The sequence below is a fragment of the Cebus imitator genome, unplaced genomic scaffold (genome assembly GCF_001604975.1).
Source record: "Cebus imitator isolate Cc_AM_T3 unplaced genomic scaffold, Cebus_imitator-1.0 Scaffold237, whole genome shotgun sequence".
Classification (NCBI taxonomy): domain Eukaryota; kingdom Metazoa; phylum Chordata; class Mammalia; order Primates; family Cebidae; genus Cebus; species Cebus imitator.
In genome coordinates this window covers 2,586,460-2,604,170 of record NW_016107552.1, presented here as the reverse complement: position 1 = coordinate 2,604,170, position 17,711 = coordinate 2,586,460, and the positions used below count along the sequence as shown (strand labels likewise).

Genomic DNA, 17,711 nt, shown 5'->3' with positions numbered 1-17,711 from the left:
GCCAAATACCTTTCCTCCTGTCGCTCTGTTTTTGCAGCTCCGTTTAAGTAGCTGGCAGAAAGTAAAGCTTTAGTTTATGTGCACACAGGAGGACAATACTATTTTGTTTTTCCTGTTGTATGTTAAACTAAGTCCTTGGCTTATTCTACCAACCAACAATGGAAATGTTTTTAAAGAAGTAGGTAAAAACATTCTAAGTTGGGTGTTCATTCATTCATCTCCTTCGCTCCCTCATCTCTCCCGTTTCTGTCCTCTTCCTCCCTCCTTTCCCCCAAATTCCCTCCCTCCCCTCCTACCCATTCTCTCTCTTCTACCTTTTTTCCTTTGTTCTCTCTCCTAAGCTGTCTTTGCCACAGTCAATGCTCTTGTGCAAACATAGTAGAGAATAAAACGCCTGCACCCTATGCATTGCAGCTTATACTGTAGCAGAAGAGGTAGACAGTAAAGAAGCAGATATATACATGTGATGATTTTTGGTCATCATAAGTGCTACAAAGTGTTTTGTGGTGTGTGTGTGTGTGTGTATGGATGACAGATAGAGACAGAGAACAGGGTATTGAGAATGAGTGAGAATCATGAAGGCCTCCTCAGGGAAAGGGATATTTGAAGTGAACTAGTGAGCTGTTCAAGCCTGAAGATCCACGAAAAGTGTGTGAGGCGGTGGGAATAGCTGACAAGAAACCCCGAGAAGGGAATGAGCTTGGTGTTAGAGAAACTACAGTACGGAAGCTTGGCCTAAGTGAAGTCAGCTTGGGTGGAGCGCTGGGAGATGGGGCTGGAGGAGGGCATGGCGACTCCAGAGGGCGGGGGCAGGCGATGGTGAAGAGGTTCAGTTTGATTCCGAGTGTAGTCAAAAGACAGTGGTCCATGTGTGGTATTATTTCATTTTGTCATTTAGGCATTTTGAAAACATCTTTAATTTGATCAAAATACCTAAGTTCAAATTCTCATATTAGTTTTCTCTTCCAAAAATAGAAAAAGAAGTACATGCGGCAAAACCTGACAACATTGAAAAAAGATGAACAAATCTACAATTACAAATGGAGAGTTCAGCACTTCCCTGTTGATAATGGATAGAATCAATAGACAGACATTCAGTGAAGATTCAGAGGATGATCTTTTATTTTTATGGATTTGGGGGGTACAAGTTCAATTTTGTTACATGGACACATTGCATAGTGGTGAACTCTGGTCTTTTAGTGTGCGTTGTACCCGGTGTGTGATTTTTTGTGGCTCACTCCTCTCCCATCCTCCTACCTTTTAGAGTTTCCAGTGTCTATTATTTTACGCCCTATGTCCACGTGTACCCATTGTTTAAAAGCTCCCACTTCTTAATGAGAACGTGCAGTATTTGACTTTCTATTTCTGACTGACTTCACTTAGGATAATGGACTTCAGTTCCATCTGTATTGCTGCAGAGGACCATCTCGAACAAGTCTATCAAGCCCACTTGGTTTAATTGCCTTTTTATTCTTTTAAATGAAACACTCCATCCTACAAGAACAGAATGCACATTTCTTTTCAAGTGCCATGCAGCACTCACCTAGATAGACCAAAAGTTTCAATGCATTTAAAAACATTGAAGTTGACCGGGTGTGGTGGCTCACACCTGTAATCCCAGCACTTCGGGAGGCTGAGGCAGGCGGATCACAAGCTCAGGAGTTCAAGACCAGACTGGCCAATATGGTGAAAGCCCATCTCTACTAAAACACACACACACACACACACACACACACACACACACACACACAAAATTAGCTGGGCATAGTGGTTCATGCCCGTAATCCCAGCTTCTTGGGAGGTTGAGGTAGGGGAATTGCTTGAACCGGTACACGGGAGATGGAGGTTGCAGTGAGCCAAGATCGCACCACTGCACTCCGGCCTGGGCTACAGAGCGAGACTCCATCTCAAAACAAAACCAAAAACATTGAAGTTATACCAAGCGTGTTCTCTGACCACAGCAGAGCTAAACAGGAATCAATGTCTGAAAAATCCCAAAATATTTTGAAATTAAATTGCATCCTTCTGAAGGACTCACGGATCCAAGAAGAAATGACAAGGGAAATTAGGAATTCCTTTGAAATGAATGAAAATGAAGAGACAGCCATTACTCTTAAACTCAAAATACTAACATACAGACAGATAGAGATGTGTATCCTTCCCATTTGCCTGCTACTTGAATTTCCTACTTCCTGTGTTCGTTGGGGTCATTGCAGTTTCTCCATGGGATAAGAGTGGCCGTGCTTCTGCTGCAGGTGTGCACCTGCCCCTGCTAAAGTCTGGCTGTGCCTATTTAACTAGTTCTCTTAGTCATTCTACTCTGGTTTGAGTGAACGAACACTTACCATTTTCAAAGGTCATGTTCCAGGAACTGTGGGGGAATTTGTGGAGCAGTCACAGACCAGTTCAAGTTACGAGAGCCTTATGCTAATAGTAATTAAAATCTCATCACAGCTACTTCCTTTTTGAGTCCTACCTGGGGAATTCTGGTCCACCTCCTCTCTACATGTTAGACCTCGTGAGTCTTCAGTTCCCTTCTGTGACTTCTGTTTTTGCTAACCCTGTGTTTAATTGTTTTGACTTTTTGGAATTTATGATCTTCAAGTATCTCTATCTCCAGTCTGGTATCAGCTTGTTCTATTCAACTTTGTTTATCTAGGCGTGACCATTAGGCCTTAAGCAAGGCACTAGGTTCTCAAATGGAATGAGAGCCTTACAAATCAGGTAATTAATTCGAGCGTGGTAAATATTTTGACAGAATGTTGGAAAGGCTAAGTAAACAAACATTCATTCAATGAACGTTTATTGACCACCTACTGTGTACTAGGCATTGTGCAATAGGGTCTGTCTCATCAGAGAAGTCTTCGTAGCACAGGCGGCTTTGGAGTCCAATTCTGGTTATTTTAGGAATGTTCAAGGTACAGAAAGGGGTGTGTGTGGTATTCTAGGCAAATGGCATTGATTGTTTAAAGGCGAGCCATGTAGTTGTGAAGGAGTGAAGAATGACTTGGGAATGGGTAATCTACTCTGGCACTGGGTGTTTGGTAGGGACTTGGAAATAATGAGTGAGTGGTAAGAGAAAGGTCTAGAAAGGTTTGGGAAGTTCTGGGTGTGTGTGTGTGTGTGTGTGTGTGTGTGTGTGTGTGTGTGTGTGTGTGTTTAGGGCGTTTGGTCCTATTTTAGCGGGCATAGTGTTTATTAGCATCTTGGGGATTCTCACCAATGCTTTCATACCGTCTGTACCTCTTATTCATTTGGTTATTATTTTGGTCCCTGCAGTGGTCAGCGGCTCCAAGTGGTGGTGGTGAACGTCAGCCCTGTTGTTTCATGCTTTTATAGAAAGAGGGTGGGGGACATGAATAGAGAAGGGACCCTGAAGCAAGGAGCCAGGTATGTGGTACTCCTCTGCCTGGAGTATTTCCTTCTAGGGATTAATTAATTCACTAGCTTCTTGAAATCTTAAAAAAAAAAAAAAAAAAAAAGTAGGGGAAGAAGAGGTTGAGGTGTAAACACATTGCTTTGAAAACATCCTTGTGGGATAAAATTTCAATGAATTGCCCACCCTGAAATTTTTTTATTTTTTTCCTTTAGGTTTCTTGCTATTTAAAGATTTTTGTTTGAATGAAATTAATGAAGCTGTACCTCAGGTGAAGTTTTATGAAGAGGTAAGAGGTTTTACTGATGCTTTTCTTTCAAAAGCACATTTAAACTATATTTGGAACATATTAAGACTACTCAGTATCCTATACATATTTAGAAATTCATTGAAAGTAATTAGTAGTGCAAAATACAGTATCAGGTTGAGGATGCTAACATGTATAAAAAAGCTGAACACGCTGTAAGAGTTGCATTCTTAAAGGCTTCAGAGTGCTATGGAAGCAACGAGGGACAGTTGGACTGAAGTTCCAGAGATGGGAGGATATCCAGAGCTGCACTGAGGAGCGCCAGTTATTTTATTTCCTCTGGAGATGTGAGCAGAGGCAGAGGACTGCTACTATGTTTGAAAGAGATATTAGCCAAGGTTTTCTAGTCTTACTGGACTGACAAATTGGAGATTTGGTGCTGGTGGGGGGGAGGTGTGGTGAGGTGCTCAAATGCATGACTGATTTTTCCCATAAGGCATTTGGTGAAGTCTGAGGTGGGAGGGGAGCTGAAGAGGGAGGCCAGAAACTTCTGGAAGGCACGTGGAAATCTCCTACAGCCTTACAGTGCTTAGGAAACATAGACCAGCTGGAGGCTGAAAACAGAATGGACAAGAGATGAAAACCCTAGAGGAAGTGGTCTGGCGACATTGAGGATCTGCAGCTACTTTTCACTTGGGGTGTCTGTTGTTTTCAGGCATAGTGGGCAGGTGAGCATCCAGGCTTGGCCACTTCTGGGAGCCAAAAAGTGCAGAAGAGGTTTCTGGAGCTAGAGTTTAAAAATAAGACTTGGAAGCCCCACACAGGTGATTAGTCGCCCTCTCAAAACACATGCCAGGTTCTCAAGCTTAGTGGGGTGGGTGGCCAAAGAGCAAGCTGAAAACTTGTCCTGGGCAGAACTGAATCCAGTGCTAAGGAAACAAAAGTCTCTCATTGAACTCCATGGAGGGCATGCCTTAGAAACAGGGTCGAGGCAGAAGCAGATGGGGTCCTATAAAAATGACAACCCAACCTAGTGCCATCCCTTATTGGATGATGAGCTCCCTCTTTACCTGCCTACCAAAGTACAAAGGGAGCCCTTTTCTGTCTTTTTACAGGTAGAAAATAACATTATGTAAGGACTGTATAGTGTTTAGCATACAGTAAAGAATTATGAGATATGCTAAGAAGGAAGATCATGTGAATCATAAACAAGGCAATAAAAGCAGACCAACAGGTGAATCAGATATTGGAGTTAGCAGACAGTAACTTTAAAATAACTATGCATCATATGTTCAAGAAAATAGGAAAACATGGACACAATAGATGAAGGGATACATAATTTCAGGAAAATCTGAATTTATTATAGAGACTTAAGTAAACACTTTAGAACAGAAAGTACCACACTTGAAATTAGAACTAATGGTTAAGTTCAATAGCAGATTGGTTAGAGTTCAAGACAAAATTAATAAACAGAAAGGCAGGTCAGTGGATAGTCTCAAACTGACACACAAGAAAAGGAATTGAAAAAAGAAACAGAAACACTAAAGACCCATGAGACATTTTTAAAAGGTCTGACACATGTGGGATTGGAGTTTCAGAAAGAGAAGGGAGAGAATAGGGCAAAAGCAAGATACGAAAAGGTAATACATAGAATTTTACAAAATGATGAAAGACAGCAGCTAACAGATTTGAAAGCTTAGGAATCCCTAAGCTGAATGAATGCAAATGAAACAGATCTTTGCATGTCAATATAAGACTATGGGAACTATGCCAAAGTTTTTAAACTATGAAAATATCTTTAAAATAGCCATAGTGAGCAGTGGGGAAGACACATTACTTTTAAAGGAGCAACAATTTGACTGACTGTGACATTATGAAAATGATTTTTTAATAAAAAAATGATTTTATAAAAAAGACAATGAAATGGGCATCTTTAAAGGAAAGAAAGATAATTGCCAGACTAGAATTCTACTCCCAGCAAAAATTTTCTTCAAAAATGGGGGACAAGGAGGTGGAAGAGGGAGAGGACCTGTGGCCTGGGCCTCCGCTTGCCACCCCCTCCTGTCACCTGGAGCTGTGGCAGCAGCAACTCAGTGAGTTGCTGCCTGAGGACAGATTTGATAATGCGCTGCATTCAAAGTAAAGAAAGCAAAAATCAAGCCATTAAATACAGACCTGAGAATACTCCAGAGCCTGTCAGTACAAGTGTGAGCCATTATGGAGCAGAACCGACTGTGGTGTCACCATACCCATCATCTTCAGCAAAGGAAAAGCAGTTAATTTCAGCAGTCTTTCCATGACACCATTTGGGGGATCCTCAGGGGTAACACCTTTTAGAGGCGCATCTTCCTTATTCTCAGGGGTGCCAAGTTCATATTCTGCTGGTTTAACAGGTGGTGTTCCTATATTTGTGGCCTTCTATGATTATGAAGCTAGAACTACAGAAGACCTTTCATTTAGGAAGGGTGAAAGATTTCAAATAATTAACAATACGGAAGGCGGCTGGTGGGAAGCGAGATCAATCGCTACAGGAAAGAATGGTTATACCCCGAGCAATTATGTAGCACCTGCAGATTCCATTCAGGCAGAAAAATGGTATTTTGGCAAAATGGGGAGAAAAGATGCCGAAAGATTACTTCTGAATCCTGGAAATCAGTCAGGTATTTTCTTAGTGATAGATAGTGAAACGGCTGGGCGCAGTGGTTCATGCCTGTAATCCCAGCACTTTGGGAGGCTGAGGTGGGCAGATCACCTGAGGTCAAGAATTCAAGACTAGCCTGGCCAACATGGTGAAACCTTGTCTCTACCAAAAAAAAAAAAAAAAAAATTACAAAATTAGCTGGGCGTGGTGGCGCGTGCCTGTAATCCCAGCTACTTGGGAGGCTGAGGCAGCGGAATTGCTTGAACCTGGGAGACAGAGGTTGCAGTGAGCCAAGATGGAGTCATTGCACTCTACCTGGGTTGACAAGAGCAAAAGCTCCGTCTTCAAACAAACAAACAAAAACTATCATTATTTGCCTGATTTAATCATTATATTTGAAATTCTGTGCTGTGGCCTATATGTTCAAATTCAAACCATTTTGAAATGTGGACAGATGGACTTTGTGCAAGTTGGCAATGCTTCTGGTACTAAAAATTGTGGCCGTTTTTTTTTTTCTGTTTACATAACATGCTTAGTATTGCCCCTCTCTACCCAGAGGGTATTCCTAAGAAGAGTGATGTCATTATTTCCTCTTGTCAACAACCTGTGACATGAGATTTTTAAAGGGCTTTATGTGAACTATGATATTGTAATTTTTCTAAGCACATTCAAAAAGGTAACGAAATTATGTTTATGTACTAAATCTGATCAGGAAAGTAAGCCAGGAGAAGTTGATGGTATTCATTAGGTTTTAACTGAATGGAACAGTTCCTCGTGTAATAACAATTGTATAGTGGAGATAAAACACTACCTTAATGTGTATTCATTTTAAACCGTTCTGTATTTTTAAATTGCCAAGAAAAACAAACAACTTTGTACATGTGAAGATTTCTTCCAACAGCTTTTCATCTTCCGTGTCTTAAAGTGGAAGTTAACCTTTACCGAGAAAGGAAGTTGGCAAAAACAGCCTTCTAGCACACTTTTAAAAATGAATAATGGTAGCCTAAACTTAATATTTTTACAAAGTATTTATAATATTGTTTTGTGGATCATTGAAATAAAAAATTCTCATGAAAAAAATGAAGCGATAGAAAGATATAGTTAGACAAACAAAAACTGAGGGATTTGTCAATACTGGACCTGCATGACAAGAAATACTAAAGGGAGATACTTTAGTCAGAAGGAAGATGATCCAGATGGAGATGCAGAAAGAAATGGAGAGCATGAAGGGGAAATATGTATGTAAGATATAAATGAATGTTGACTATAAAGCAGTAATGTCATGTTTCTTGAGATTAAAATATATGTAGAACTAAAATGCATGACAGTAGCACAAAAGGCAGGGGAGGTTAATGAAATTAAAATACTTTAAGTTTCTAGGATTATTGGGGGTTAGTATAAGTAATTTGGTATAAGTAATAAATTACATTGGATTGTAATCAGTCAGGGATGTTTATTTTAATTTCTAAGGTAACTTCTGTAAGAATAGTGTGTACAGTCATGGGCTGGATGATGTTATTAGACCAAGAACAGACCACGTATATGAGAGTGATCCCAGAAGATTAGAATACTGCATTTTTATTGTACCTTTTCTATGTTTGGACACACTTACTGTTGTGTTACAGTTGCCTACAATATTCAGTACAGTGCTGCACAGTTTGAATCCTGGGAGCCATAGGCTACATCGTATGGCCCAGGTGTGTAGTAGGTATACCATGTAGGTTCTTGTAAGCATGCGCAATGATGTTCACACAATTATGAAATTGCCTATTGACGCATTTCTTAGAAATATCCTTGTCATTAAACTACACATGACTGTATATCTAACAAGTTAAAAGAGGGAAAAAGTAAATAAAACCACATTTACTAATCAACAGAAAGGCAAAAAAAGAAATATAAGTAGGACATAAAATAGGTGGGTCAAATAGTAAACAAAGAGTAAGTAGCTACAAGTCTCTTTAAGTAATTACATTTCATGTAAAGGATTAAATACTCCAAGTAAAAGATTAAGTTTTCCAGACTGGATGAAGAACTCATGCTCACCCCCCTCCCCCGGCATATACTCCCTACAAGAGATATAGTTTAAACAGATGGATGGAAGAGGTGATACAGTACAAACACTAACCAAGGCAAAGCTGGCATAACTGCACTAATATCAGGCAAACTATGCAGTAATGCTGCTTTGAAATAAAGATATACTTCTCAATGATAATGGTGTCAGTCAAACAAAAAGATATCACAGACTTAAATCTGTATATAACAACACCACTTCAAAGTATATAAAGCAAAAATTGGCAGATATAAAATGACAAATCTATAATCCTATTGGGAAATAGTAACACATACCCTTCCAGAGCTTATAGAACAGGCAGACAAAAATTTAGTAAGGATATAGAATATCTTAATAAAACGATGAGTAAATTTGACCTAATTGCCATATATAGAATGCTGCACCTAGCAAAAATGGAATTCTTACTCTTTTTTTTTGAGATGGAGTCTTGCTGTGTTGCCCAGGCTGGAGTGCAGTGGTGCAGTCTCGGCTCACTGCAATCTCTACCTCTTGGGTTCAAGTGATTCTCCTGTCTCAGCCTCCCAAGTAGCTGGGATTACAGGTGCCTACCACCATACCTGGCTAATTTTCGTAGTTTTAGTAGGGATGGGGTTTCACCATGTTGGCCAGGCTGGTCTTGAACTCCTGACCTCATGATCCACCTGCCTCAGCTTCCCAAAGTGCTGGGATTACAGGCATGACCCATCATGCTTGGCCCACATTCTTTAAAGTACACATGGAACATCAAAATAGATCATGTGATGAGTCATAAAGAGAGCTTTTACAAATTTCATAATTAGAGTATGATCTCTGACAACAATAGAATTAAGCTCAAATTTAATAACAGAGTTAAAATAAGGAATCCTTAACTGCCTGAAAATCAGTATACTTCCAAACAATTTATAAGTCAAAGAGGAAAGGAAAATAGAAATTAGAAACTATTTTGAATGAAAATATATTTAAGAAATTATATATACCATTATTATTAGTGTGATGTGTCTGTATCCTAAAACATTTTACATAGTCAAAAGAAAGTATAGCATGTCTGGGGCTGATATTAGTGTTTTTGTAAAAATTTGAAAGTTTGAGGAATGTTCTTTCTGGTTTATATCTGAAAATGCACATAAAAATATACATACACATGAAAACTTTAAAAATTATGTTAATGTATTAGGAAGAAAGGTCAGATTATGATATATGTTTACCATAATGTAAAAAAAAAAAAAGTAAACTAAATCCAAAAGGATTTTACCCGGTATAAAGTAACCTTATTATTTCAGTCTGAATCATAATCAGGCATTTTATCTGGATATGTAGCACAGCTTGATCTGTCAAAAAAAATTTCTTCCTTGTGTTTCTAAAAGCTTAAGCTCTCCAATTTCAGCATTTACTAAGTCACCTTGTCAAATACAGAGAAATCTCCTTTAGCAGATAATTTTTGCTGGGTTGAAACAGATGGGCAATCTACTTGTGGTTATTTCCTAGGCACGTATTGCAGATACAGCGGTGATTGCTGCTGATGCGTTTCCATCTGAACTTGAAGCATTGGTGTTTCTCTTAGCTGGCGTCCTCCCCAGTGATTCTCACGTCTCTTCTGGCTTGACACATGCTGGGTCTGGCTCATCAGACGATCCCCTTGGAGGATGCTGTCAACCTCCTCAGCAGCCTGCTCTGTATTCTTTCACTGAAGCTATCCTCCACTCTTGGGGCTCAAGTGCAGTTCTTTAAATCAGTTCAGCCTTTACACATTGAAGTTATCAGTAATTCTTCTCTGACCCCTCATTTTTGTCAGTTGAGTCATTTTTCTTTAATTGCTGCTTGTTGGCTGTGACCCCCATCCCTAGAAAACTCTTGTCGGGTATCTTGAAAGGTACATTTTGTGCACTGTATTTCCACTTTCCTGTGTCTCCAGTTACCCATTTTTACCCACGTTAAAGTTCTAACTGCATATCCTGCCATTCAAAGTAGCTTACATTACCTAGTACCTACCTCTCTCCCTGTTTATTTTTCACTAACTTCTTACATAGGATGTTTACATTGGCCAAACCTGACTAACCAGCCTTCCCCAAACCCAAGACCATCCTTTTTGTTACTTTCCTGTGTCCTTTCCCCAGCCTAGAATGGTGCTGCTTTGCTTGTAGAGAGCCTGGCTTTCTGTAAGGTCTAGCTCAATGTAGAAAATGTCTCCATTTTCCAGCAGGTCTGTTTGTGCAGCTGTTTCCATCTTCTGTGATGGCTGCCTTTTCTGATTGTTACGCTGTTTGTTGTCTGCTGCTCATGTCACGTCTACCATGTGTCTGCTGCTTGTGTATGTGTGTGGTCAGCATTTTTGCTCATCAGCAGAAGACCTAGCTAGGATCTTGTGCAACGGCAGCTCTCATTTGCTGTGGAATGTGGGGCAAGTCATTCAGCAAACCCTGAAGTATCTACCTTTATGGCAGACGCTGAGCTTACAGATGCAAAGACACACCATCCCTGTACTTGAGGCTGTCATAGTATGAGGACCTCATATCTGAGCTTCAGTTGCCTCATCTATAAAGTGAGGCTAGTAATCATCTCCTACCTACTTCACAGGGTAACTGTGAGGTTCAAACAGGATACTACTTGAACAACCATTTTCTAGCCTGTAGTGTGTATAACATGTCGTTCAGTTACGTGCAACATAGTAGCTGAGAGTTTTAGTGCTGAACTCAGACTGGCTGGATTTGAACTCTCCTACTTACTAGTTGTGTGGACTTGGGCAAACTTCTCTCGAGACGTAAGGTTTCCTCAGCTAAGAATTGCAATGATGATAGTACTTGTCTTGTAGGGTTGTTGTGTGTCTACACAACACACATAGAGCAGTGATGCCCCAGTTACTGCTCCATATATTGATTTATATACTTCTTGTTCCCGTTAGATTTTGAGGCAGCTTATAAAAATATGTACATTATACCTCGATTTAAAAATAAGTAATGGAAAAGAGAAAATAAATATGATTCCAAGGTGAAATTACTATTAGATTTTTTTCACTAGTTCAACCAATAGTTATTTAGCATTTTTAACATTTTGAGACAGGGTCTTGCTGTGTCACCCAGGCTGGAGTACAGTGGTGCAATCATGGTTCCCTCCAGTCTTGAACCCCTGGGCTCAAGCAATCCTCCTGCCTCAGGCTCCTGTGTAGCTGGGGCGACAGGTGTGTACCACACATCCAGATACATTTTTTTCTATTAAAAAAATTTTTGTGTTAAGGTCTCACTCTGTTGCCCAGGCTGGTCTTGAACTTCTGGCCTTAAGTGATCCTCCCACCACAGCCTCCCAAAGTGCTGAGCTTACTGGCATGAGCTGTGTTAAACACCAACTTGGCATAACCAATATTAAACACCAACGTTATGCCAGACATTGTTCAGAAGAACAGCTATAAAGAACTTACCTCTTTGAGCTTGAATTCTGGTTGAGAGAAACAGACAATAAACAAATAATAAACAGGAAGTGTACCCGGAAGTCAAACCTGCTATGTAATGATTCAAGATCTACCCAAAACTCAGCATGTTGTATTGTGACTTGGTGACTACTTTAGATTGATGAGTCAAAGACTGTCAGAGGAGATGAAGTCCAAACTCAGGTTTTAATGTTAAAGAGGCTGGTCTTTTGAAGATGAAAGCTGGGTGAGGGGGAGAGCATTTCAGGCTAAAGTCGTGGACAAGACAGAGCCCCTAACATGGTAGGAAAGACCTTGGCATATTTGGGGAACTGAAAGAGGACTAGTGTGGTCTGGTTGTATGGTACGAAGAGAGGGGCAGGTGGCGTGAGCAAAGATCAGGTTGAAGAGAGAGGCAGAGTTTTGGGGGCTGGAGGAACAAATTTACACTTTATTCTAAAGCCCATGGAAAAATTAAAACAGAGGAGTATTAGGTATAGTGTTTTATAAGTATCGGTTAGGTCAAGGTAGTTGATACGATAGCTTCTACATCTTTTGATTTTATATCTAGTTGTTCTGTCAATTGGTGAGAAAAGGGTGTGAAAATCTTTCACTCTGATTGTAGAATGTCTGTTTCTTCTTTTGTTTTGTCCATTTTCTCCACATTTTTTGAAGCTCTGTTATTGAGTACATAAACATTTTCGATTGTTGTGTCTTTCCATATGAAATGTCTCTAGCTCTGGTAATTGTCTTGAAATTGATTTCACTGAGTAGTAATATAGATGTGGACACTTCAGTCTTCTTATGCTTACTGTTTTCATGATGTATCTTTTCCCATCGTTCCACTGTCAACTTGTCTAAAAGTGTCTTGATTATTTTTTCCCTCATTTGAAAGCTTCTACTTTTTACTGAAGTAATTTTAGATATTGTATTTATCCTTTGTGGGATTTGCTGAGTTTCTTGAATCTGTAAATTTATATATGTTTTTTACCAAATCTGGGAAAATTAGGGGCCATTAATCTTAAAGGATTATTTTTCTTCCTCAATCTTTTTTTCCTCTCCTTTTAAGACTGATTATGTATATGTTTGATCTTTGGATGTTATCTATCCTGTGTATCCTGGATGCCCCGTCTGAGTTTTCTGCCAGGATTTTTTCTTCTTTTCTTTAGATTGGATACTTCCTATGGATTGTCTTCACATTTACTGGCATTTTCTTCTGGCATCTCTAATCTGCTGTTATGTCTATCCATTGAATGTTTTATTTCAGATACTCTTATTTTTTACTTCTGACATTTTTATCTGGTTCTTCTCATAGTTATTTCCTCCTGCTATTTCCTGTCATTTTATTCATTACATGAATATTTTCTGATGACATGCTTTCTGTTATACCCAGTTAGAATCGCTGCTTTAAAATCTTTGTCTGATAATTCTAACATCTGAGTCAGCTTGGATTGGTTTTCATTGATGGTATGTCCTCTTGCACATGGGACACAATTTTCTGTTTCTTCATCTGTAGAATAATTTTAGATTGTATCTTGAGCATGTGATTGTTATATTGTGGATATTCTAAACTCAGTTATTCTCCTCCAAGGGATACTGATTTTTTCATTTGTTTGTTGAAGGATACAGTTAACTTGGCTTACTCAAACTCTAAGCCCTATCTTCTCCGCAGTGGTAGCAGATGAATCTTATTCAGTTCTTTAAGGCTTAGCTAGGCTGCTTAGGGTCTCCCATGCTCATGTGTCATTATGGGGTCCACCGGGAATTTTGATTGAATTTATACATAGAATTTTGGAGCTTTCCTTCTGTGGCTCTTTATTTTTAGAACGATCCTTTCTTACAGTTTCTGTTTGATGCCCTTTTCCATTCTCTGTGTACCTCTGGTCACTCTACAGCGCTTATTGTTTATGTGTGTCCAGAATTTTTGGTTGTTATCTCAGGGGGATTGTTCTGTTAGGAGTTAATTGGTTCTTACCAGAGGCAGAGCCTGAGTTTGTGTTATATTTTGACTATAAAGCAGACGTGATTTGCTGATGAATTGGATGTAGGAAGTGGTGGTGGCAGGGGCGTGGCAAAAGAGTGGAATCTTTTTTTGATTCATTTTTTGGCTTAAGCAACTGGGAGGAGGATTTTACTCATTTTTGTGATAAAGAAGGCTGGGAGAGGAGACTGTTTGGCTGGAGTACAGAGGATGTGGAAGTTAAGGGTTTCATTTAGACGTGTTAAATTTGAGATGCTTTCTAGATATTCAGCTGGAAATGTCAAATAGATAGTTGGATATTTAGCATCTGGAGCTCAGGAGTCCTAGAGATACAGACTTAGTCCTCAGAATATAATATTTGAAACTGTGGGGCTAAGTAGCTTCACCTAGGGAGAACGTAGCTGGTGAAGAAGAGCTGCCCCCAGCACCATGGTCTGAGTTGGTTCAGTATTTGAAAGTCAAGCGGAAGAGAGGAACTACCAAAGGAGGCCAAGAAAGAGAAGCCTGGAGAGGACAGTTTACAGAGGTCAGAGAAGAAAGTTTCAAAGAAGGCTTTAGTGGACAACTGAGTTGAATGCTGCTGAGAAGTCAAGATGGCGAAGGACAAAAGAGAGAGCCTTGGATTGGGCCCGACAGAGACCATTGATGACTTCACTAGACCATCTCACTGGAATGGTGGTGAAATAAAGGGTGGGCGAGGAAGTGGAGACCATGTTACCTGTGGACCAAAAGAGCCTGGTCTTAGGGCTCTTAGGGCTCAAGTAGTTTAGGCCAGATGTTCGGCTGGGAGCTGTGTAGCCACCAAGCAGAAAGGGACTACTGGCCTGTACATGTTTATTATTGATGATAGTGTTTGTATCCTGCAGTAGGAAAGACATTTCACCTTGAACCTAGACCTTTCCCTGCCCAGGTTACCTGGACAACCAAACTTCCAGGATCAGAGATGACATTTGCTATGCATATGCTGCAATAGGACATCTGTTTAGAGCAATTGGTAGTCGACTGCATGGTTTTTGTTTTGTTTTTTTTTTTGACAGTGTCCAGCTCTCTTGCCCAGGCTGGAGTATAGTGGTGCAATTTCAGCTCACTGCAACCTCCACCTCCTGGGTTCATGTGATTCTCCTGCTTCAGCCTCCCGAGTAGCCGGGATCATAGGCACACACCACCATGCCCAGCTAAATTTTGTATTTTTGGTAGAGATGGGGTTTCAGCATGTTGGCCAGGGTGGTCTCGATATCCTCACTTGATGATCCGCCCACCTCAGCCTCCCAAAGTGCTGGGATTACAGGTGTGAGCCACTGCACGTTCTTTTATCAGTGGTCTTACTGATAATAGAAAGTGAATGCCAAATTACAGCCATAGATGCTTTAGGTTCTTACTTTACCTACCAAGAGTTACCTTTTCTGTTGTTCAAGTTGGAGCTTAGAATGAACAAGGCTCTTAGTAAATATAGTGTTGTCTTTCAGAGCATCATTTACCCAGAAATGGTAGGATTTGACTCTTCATGGGAAGGAACTTCCATAGAATGAGCCTTTGTTTAACCAGGTGTCAGTTTGCTTTGTAGGTTTCTTGGAACATAGACTTAAATTTCATTAGACTTATTTTCAAAGATCATAATTCCATGAAGGCTTATTATCCCTTGAGGCTGTTCTTATGTAGAGGCAGAAACTTGCCTTTGGCTTAGTAATAGTCCACCATTGTATCCTACGCCATTCTGGCATTAACCTTTGGATCTGCCTAAAGCAAAATACAACAAAAGGAATCAACCAAGCCAAAACTCTGATTTATTTTCAGACTCTGCTTTGGATTTTGGTATCTGGCTCCTGTTACCTTGCAGCCACCATATTCACATCTAGTATGGCATTTGAACATGTTAGACTTGTCCTCCTGTATTGACTTAGGATGGTTAAACCCTGGTCCTGTGGCTATGTTGACATTACTGGACTGATTCTTCATTAAGATGGTCTTTCGGATAGAGTATCAGCCTTCCCCAGTCTGCCTGCCTTTATGTCAGATTTTACTGTCTTTTTCAAGAAGACTCCATTCTAAGCCCTGGCAGGAACAGAAGTGTGAATTTCAGCCATCACAGTGTAACACTGATGATCTTTCAGAACAATTAAGACATTCGTGGTAATTTCTCAGTGTGTGAACCAGCCAGCCCTCCTATGACTCACATGGGACCTCAGTATTTCACCTACCCTCTTGCGTGACCTGCATGACTATGCCTTTATCTTTTTTAGGAATCTGATAAATAGAATTTGCTGGTTTTGATTTCAAAACTGTGGAAGCCATAACGCAAACTTTATTTCTATTTAGCCTGTGCTCTCTCCCATAGGCGTAATTAGTGCCAACTTTTATCATATCAAAATAAAGAGTGCTCAGGTCCATACAGTAAGTGGTAACTGTTAGAAACCTTCTTTTCTGGGAGATGATCCAAGGTGGCTGAATAGGAACAGCTCTGGAGTGTAGTTCCCAGTGAGAATGCAGAGGGTGAGTGATCACTGCATTTCCAAATAAATTTTTACTGCCCACAAATCAGGAGATTCCTGGGCAGAAAAGTGCCACAAGTCTCCCGCATGGCTGTTTGAGCTGGCACAGCGCTGCTCTGCACAAAAACTCACACAAATCTGGGTGCTGTTTCAACTGGTGCCTGGAATACCTGGGACACAGAATTACCCATTCACCTGAAAAATGGGGGCTGAAACAGGGGATCTGGTTTGCTGGGTCCCACCCCCACAAAGATCAGCCATCTGAAATGCTCTGTATTGAGAGTTTCACAGCAATCTGAAACACTCTGGATTGAGAGCAAGCACAGCTGGACCCCGGACGGCCCAGCTCTGTGGGGCGAAGGGCGTCTGCCATTACCGAGGCAGTCCACCACTACGGAGGCAGTCTGCTATTATTGAGGCAATCCACCATTACCGAGGCAGTCTGCTATTACTGAGGCAATCCACCATTACCGAGGCAGTCTGCCATTACTGAGGCAATCCGCCATTACAGAGACAGTCAGCCATACTGAGGCAGACCCCCATTACCGAGGCAGTTCTATCTATTCCTCTATAAACAACACCACAAGGAAGTTCACACAGCAGCTGGGCAGAGCCCATGGCAGCTCAGCAATGCCTCTGCTGGCAGACTGTGATTAGGCTACCTCCTCGCTGGGCAGGGCATCTCTGAAAAAAGGCAGCAGCACGTCAGGAACATATAAATAAAGCCCCACCTTCCCAGGACAAGGCACCTGGGAAAAAAGGTGGTTATGAGTTCCGCTGCAGTAGACTTAAACATACCTGCCCAGCAGCTCTGAACAGAACAATGGAGCTCACAGCTGAGCACTTGAGCTCCAATGAGGGACAGACTGTCTCCTCAAGCAGCTCCCCAACCCCTGCATATCCAAAGAGACACCTCATAAAGGAGAGCTCAGGCTGACATTGGGTGAGTATCCTTCTGGGACAAAGATAACAGAAGAAGAAACTGGTAGCAACCCTTACTGTTCTGCAGCTGCTGCAGGTGATCCCCAGGCAAACAGGGTCTGGAGTGGACCCCAGCAGTCCTACAGCAGAGGGGCCTGTTAGAAGGAAAACTAATAAACAAAGAAATAACTTCATCATCAATGAAAAGGACGTACACTCAGAGACCCCATCCGAAAGTCACCAACTACAAAGACCACAGGTAGATAAATCCACAAAGATGGGAAGAAACCAGCGCAAAAGGGATGAAAACACCCAAAACCAGAATGCCTCTCCTAGTCTAAGGGATCACAACTCCTCACCAGCAAGGGAACAAGGCTGGATGGAGAATGAGTCTGATGAATTGACAGAAACAGGTTTCAAAAGATGGGTAATAACAAACTTCTCTGAGCTAAAAGAACGTGTTCTAACCCAATGCAAAGAAACCAAGAACCTTGAAAAAAAGTTTGACAAGATGCTAATGAGAATAAACAGCTTAGAGAAGAATACAAATGAATTGATGGAGCTGAAAAACACAACATGAGAACTTTGCAAAGCATACACAAGTTT

General features: G+C 40.8%; 1 protein-coding gene across 2 annotated transcripts in view; it reads left to right on the top strand.

The window, feature by feature from the left end:
* Positions 1-17,711, top strand: part of GRK3 (G protein-coupled receptor kinase 3) — a 155,269-nt gene that overhangs the window by 72,201 nt on the left and 65,357 nt on the right. The window contains exon 3 of one of the 2 annotated variants that reach the window (XM_017498150.2): positions 3,592-3,665. The exons of the other annotated variant lie outside the window; for it this stretch is intronic. Coding sequence (XP_017353639.1) covers positions 3,592-3,665 — 74 coding nt within the window. The remainder of the gene's footprint in view (positions 1-3,591; positions 3,666-17,711) is intronic. 2 annotated transcript variants of the gene reach the window in all.